Genomic DNA, 5,353 nt, shown 5'->3' with positions numbered 1-5,353 from the left:
ATTGCCCTGCACCATAATAAGGGCCCCCCTACACGGAAGGCTAGCCCCTGGGAAAGGCTGCCTATTATTTATCCAAACCACCGGGTGCGGGGGGGATCGACACCATCGTGTCCGAGCTAACAAGGGGATACCGGGGAGACCATCGCCTCCTCTCAGAATCCAAAGCCTGGCCCCACAAACTCAGATAATGCTCGGCAAGAAGGGGTCTGTTTGGTTTTTAGGGTGCTGTATTCACATCTTTCCCACTTCTTTCCAATCTCGAGGCAACGAAAACGACATTCATATAAGGCAGGGTCCAGGCGACCTGGTGTGTGTTTTGGTGGATTAAATCCATATGCTCAGGCTCAGAAGCAACGATCTAATTATAAGGGTTTGGATGGGGAGCTTGGTCTGTAGAAAAGGTCGCTAAATAAAATTGCTCTTTCCTCCCTGTGTCCACTCTGTTCCAGCTGCAAGAGCTCAGAAGCTGCTCAGATAGTAGTAAGGGGATGGACAGATTTTCAGTATGTGGTCGTTCTTTATGCAGAAAATAACATCCTCCCCACACCTTTGGTTTTTTTAACGGGCCAACTAACATAATCACTTTCCCCACGCAGAGCATTAGAGTGGCATTTTTCTGGATAAAATTCAACAGCGTTTCCCAAAGACAGTGCAAAGAACAAAGACTCTTCAGGCTGCCTTCAGACCTGAACAATTGCCTACGAAACAACTCTCATACATTAACTGGGCCCCTTCTTTAAAAAAAAGCAAATAAATTGCAAGGGCTGTTTGCAGGGATGCCCAATTCTGGATGCTGTTCGCTCTGGTTTGGCTTCACAATTTTCTTTGGGGGGGGGGTGGCTTGATCCTCCACCCCTTGGGTTTTCAGGGGCAGTAGGAGAAGCTTCACTCCTCCTGCCTTCCCTTTTTCGAGAAGAGTTTGCATCGCTTCTCCCCCATTTTGGGGAGATCGATTTCCTTCTCTCTGTGCTCCCTGACTTTGGAAGGAGTGCACTACACACCCACACCACCCCCTTTGTGGAGGAGAGTGCATTGCCTCCCCCTTCTTTTTGGGGGGCTGAGGGGGTGCCTTGCTCTCCCCCCCCCCCCCATCCATCCCTGCTTGCCAGCCTCGCCACTGGCTCCAGCACCTTGGCTTTTCACTGCACTCCCCCTCTCCCCACCCAATGTTGCTGGCTTGTCTTTTACTCTGGGGCTGGATTTTTGGGAAGCCCAGCGCGTGACTGACAGCTCGCGGGGGCGTCCTCCAATAGGCAGGCGGGCTGGCTGCCCGGTGGGGTGAGTCCAGGCTCTCATTGGCTGGCGAGAGTGTGGGAAAGAATGCAGAGAAGGTTTCACACGAATTGGGAGCAGCCGCTGGGTATAAATAGAGCGGGGGGTCCCTGAAGCACGGGCTTAGCAGCGGCAGCAGCCTGGCTCCAGCTGCAGGAGTGCAAGCCGCCTCGCGCAGGGTCGCCTCGCCGCTGTGCCCTGGCTAACCCTGCGATCAGTGATTGCAAAGCCAGACTCCTCCTTGAACCGTGTCCAGGGGGTGCAGCCGCCTAGATCTCCCCCCCCACACACACGCTCTCCCAGGCTCTGGGCTCATGCCAAAGGATACAGTTTGAAAATAAATTGCATTATTATTATTTTTTTTGCAACGTCCTTTCTGGCCTCCGCTTGCTTTTTTGTGGTCGAGAGACTTTTTTTTTTTTTTTTTTTTTTTTAAAAATGCCCGCTGATACCATGGAGAAACCGACAGCCTCCCCGATTGCTGGTGCCCCAGCTACCTCCAGCCACACGCCGGACAAGCCCAAGAGTGCCAGTGAACACAGAAAGGTAAATTGCATCACTTCTTACGCTCAGAGATGTAATGATCCCACCCGGCTTGTGTATAGATGGACAGGGATGCGGATGCACCTCGTCATGTTGCATATGCCATGATCTATTGCAATAGGCGGTGCATCTAGTACGAGCTGTATATCCAAATCTCCGTGGTCAATATTCAAGCCATTCTCACCATGCAGTAATATGCAGTAATGATGAAAATAGACATAAAATCGCTGTAACATACAGATGTGTATAGTCCTAGGCAATAGTGATGAGTATAAAGTAATGCGAACACAGACCCATACAATATACAGTGGCGTACAGTAGATGCAGTCGTGATTCCTACTTAGGAGCAGGCTGCATATGGGAGCCGGTCAATGATTTGCAGTAAGAGACCTAGGTAGTATTCCATTAACACGCAATAACAGACAGAGCAATCTGCCCTGCCCTGCAGGTGAGATCCATGTATGTAGCAATGAGATTGTCATGTAGAAGGGAGGCAAATCTATTTCTCTCTGCTTCTGTTTCCTTTCTCTCCAGTCCTCCAAGCCTATCATGGAGAAGCGGCGTCGTGCCAGGATCAATGAGAGCCTGGGGCAGCTGAAGACCCTCATCCTGGATGCCTTGAAGAAAGATGTAAGTTGAGCTCTGGAGATTTCAGGTGCGGTTTGGGAGGATGTGAGAGGAGGACTCACAGGGGCGGTTCTGAAGGCTGCCAAGCTATGGGCGAGAGGGGTGGTGGTAAGAGAGGAGAGACCCCCATCTTTACCTTCTCCCCTTGGCTCTCTTTGCCAGAGCTCCAGGCACTCCAAGCTGGAGAAAGCAGACATCCTGGAGATGACGGTGAAGCACCTGCGGAACCTGCAGCGAGCCCAGATGACCGGTAAGCACCAGCTTTTCCAGCACAACTCCCTGGAGTGTGGGGGGAGCTCCAGCATTTGTGAACTGCTGGGCGGTAGACCAGAGACTGCAGCTGCCAATGTATGCAGCTCTGCAGCCAAGCACCTGGCATCCATTCAGCAGGTGCCTTTGGAATAAAGTGCCTGTACCACACGGCAGGGTGGGTGGAGGCTTGAAGTTCTGGGTCAGACCCTTCCTGCTTCCCCGTGCTAATATGTGACCTTCTCTCCTCTTCCATTGCAGCAGCTCTGAGTGCCGACCCCTCGGTCCTTGGCAAATACCGTGCTGGATTTAACGAGTGCATGAACGAGGTGACCCGGTTCCTCTCCACCTGCGAAGGGGTGAACACAGAGGTGCGCACCCGCCTGCTCAGCCACCTCTCCGCTTGCCTGGGCCAGATCGTGGCTATGAATTACCCTCCACCGCCACCCCCAGCTGGCCAGCCTGCTCATCTGGCACAGCCTCTGCACGTCCAGCTTCCCCCAGCTGCCACCGCAGCGCCTGTGCCCTGCAAACTGAACCCTGCCGAAGCCCTTTCTCCCAAGGTCTATGGGGGTTTTCAGCTGGTCCCTGCTACCGACGGCCAGTTCGCTTTCCTCATCCCTAACCCAGCTTTTGCTCCCAACAGCGGACCTGTCATCCCCCTCTATGCCAACGCTAATGGACCACTGTCTTCAGGCAGCGGGCCAGGGAACGGAGCTGCAACCCCGTCAGTATCCCCAGTGCAGGGTCTGACGTCCTTTGGGGGTAGCATAGCTCCAGCGTCCCAAGCTGGGAGTCCCATTGGGGAACGCAGTGAATCCGTCTGGAGACCTTGGTGACTTGTGTAAAGCCTTCCTCCCTTCCCCCCTCCCAAAAAAAAACAAAACAAAACCACCACATGCTTTGGTTCCGTTGTATGGAACCTTGTTTTGTTTTTAAAGCAGACTTTTTTTTAAAAAAGGACTTTAGTACAAAGTGTATATTTATTTCCAGAGGTTGGGATCTCAACTTGTATTTTTTACTCCTTTAAAGAAATGCCTTTATTTGAAAGACTTTTTTAAAAAAAAAAGAGAGAAGAGATTAGTTTTGTATCAAATATTCACACCAGTATAATGCCAAAGTTGTTTTATCTCGTGTGTGTGCGTGCGTCAAAAGACTTCCAAAAAAGTTACAGGTGTTTGAACAAATAAACTCTTTGAAATAGAAATGTTTGCTCTCTTCATTGTGGGGGGGGAGGGAGCATAAAGCCCTGTGGGTGCAAATCGTGTGGGGAGCAATTTGGGTGACAGACAAACTGAAGGATGCAGGCCAAGGATATTTTTATAGGGGTTTGGTGGATGGTAAAACCTCTTTTAAAATCTTTCAAAATTAGTTTATTTGGCATAAAATGAACGGTTTCATTTTTCACACATGCTTCTTGTAAGCCAGGGAAGCACTGTCTGCACACGCCCGCACTTTCAGGAATACACTGCTCTCATTACCTGTTTTTAGGGAGTTCATTGAAATGAGATGCCCTATAAAATTTCTCTTCCCCCCCCAACCCCACACACACACTTTTTAAAGGAGTGTGGGAGGGGGAGTGCAAAAGTTACTATCTTGCCTACGAAAGAGGCGAGCGAGTCGGTCTCTATTGTGGGGAATGGCAATTAAAAGGTATAAAGGGTCTCATCGAGTATGCAGCGGGCTCTTTTGGAAGTTTGGGATCCTATTGAAATGTCTGGGAACGCAGAGCTGAGGGTTAATGTTTGTCTTTTTTTTTTTTTTCTCCCCCCCTCATTGACAGGGCCAGATAGACTCTGATACTCAATGCTGTTGTCAATTCAATTGCTGGGCCTCACAATGCCTACCTCATAAAAGAGAATCATTCAGGGTGTTTTGTTTTGTTTTTTTCCCCTGTGAGCAGGGGAATTGAGGAAAAGACAATTTTGCCACCCATTATGACTCACCCCCTTGACTTGAATCCTGGCCAAGTGGAAGCAATTGCAACCTTGTGCACAGAGAATTAACCACTTCGAATGGTCACCAATTAATAAGGCCAAGAACATTAGGAATGAATGCAAAGTGTGGAAGGGAAAGCATTGTGCATATTATTCCAATATTATGGGGGGGGGGGAGGGAACTGTCTGGCAAATTAAGCACGTATGCACAAGCCAGGCCTAAAGACATAACCCACCTCTGCTTTGCATCACTCAGCCCCTAGCAAGCAGATCCCTTTAATGCAAAGGGTGGTACATTATGTCCCAATAATAATCCAAAATCCTAGACTTTATAGGGTAATTAGCTGTGCCAAATGAGTTAGGTTGTGTTGAGGCCAAGAATTTTGCAAGTCTCAAAAGAGTGACTGGACGTTCTTAGGGATAACAAGACCATCCAGTTCTAATAGTTAATGCTAAAAAGTTTTGGAAAGGATATAAAATCTCATGTTTCAGACTTTAAATCTGTTAGGGGTTAGGATGAGACTTTCATGGAGGCAGATTATCCCAGATCTGCCAACGTGGAGGTTTCTCACACCACCTTATGAACCGTCTGGCATTGGGCATCGTTAGAGATAGGACACTGGATTAGATGGACTTTGGCAACTCCTGTGTTCCTAAATGTTGGTCAATGCAGACAGCACCCCAACACTTGCAAACCTGGGATGAAGTATCCATTGGAATGAGAG

General features: G+C 49.3%; 1 protein-coding gene across 1 annotated transcript; it reads left to right on the top strand.

Moving 5' to 3' along the window:
- The first annotated feature begins 1,397 nt into the window (after positions 1-1,397).
- Positions 1,398-3,898, top strand: HES4 (hes family bHLH transcription factor 4). Its single transcript, XM_073316460.1, has 4 exons — positions 1,398-1,818; positions 2,350-2,445; positions 2,605-2,692; positions 2,953-3,898. The coding sequence occupies exons 1-4, from the start codon at positions 1,711-1,713 to the stop codon at positions 3,528-3,530; spliced, it is 870 nt and encodes a 289-aa protein (XP_073172561.1). The 5' UTR covers positions 1,398-1,710; the 3' UTR covers positions 3,531-3,898.
- Positions 3,899-5,353: the final 1,455 nt, after the last annotated feature.

The sequence above is a fragment of the Lepidochelys kempii genome, chromosome 18 (genome assembly GCF_965140285.1).
Source record: "Lepidochelys kempii isolate rLepKem1 chromosome 18, rLepKem1.hap1, whole genome shotgun sequence".
In the NCBI taxonomy this organism is placed as follows: Eukaryota; Metazoa; Chordata; order Testudines; family Cheloniidae; genus Lepidochelys; species Lepidochelys kempii.
Note: the sequence above shows the minus strand (reverse complement) of the source record. Positions and strands in the feature narration are given on the sequence as shown.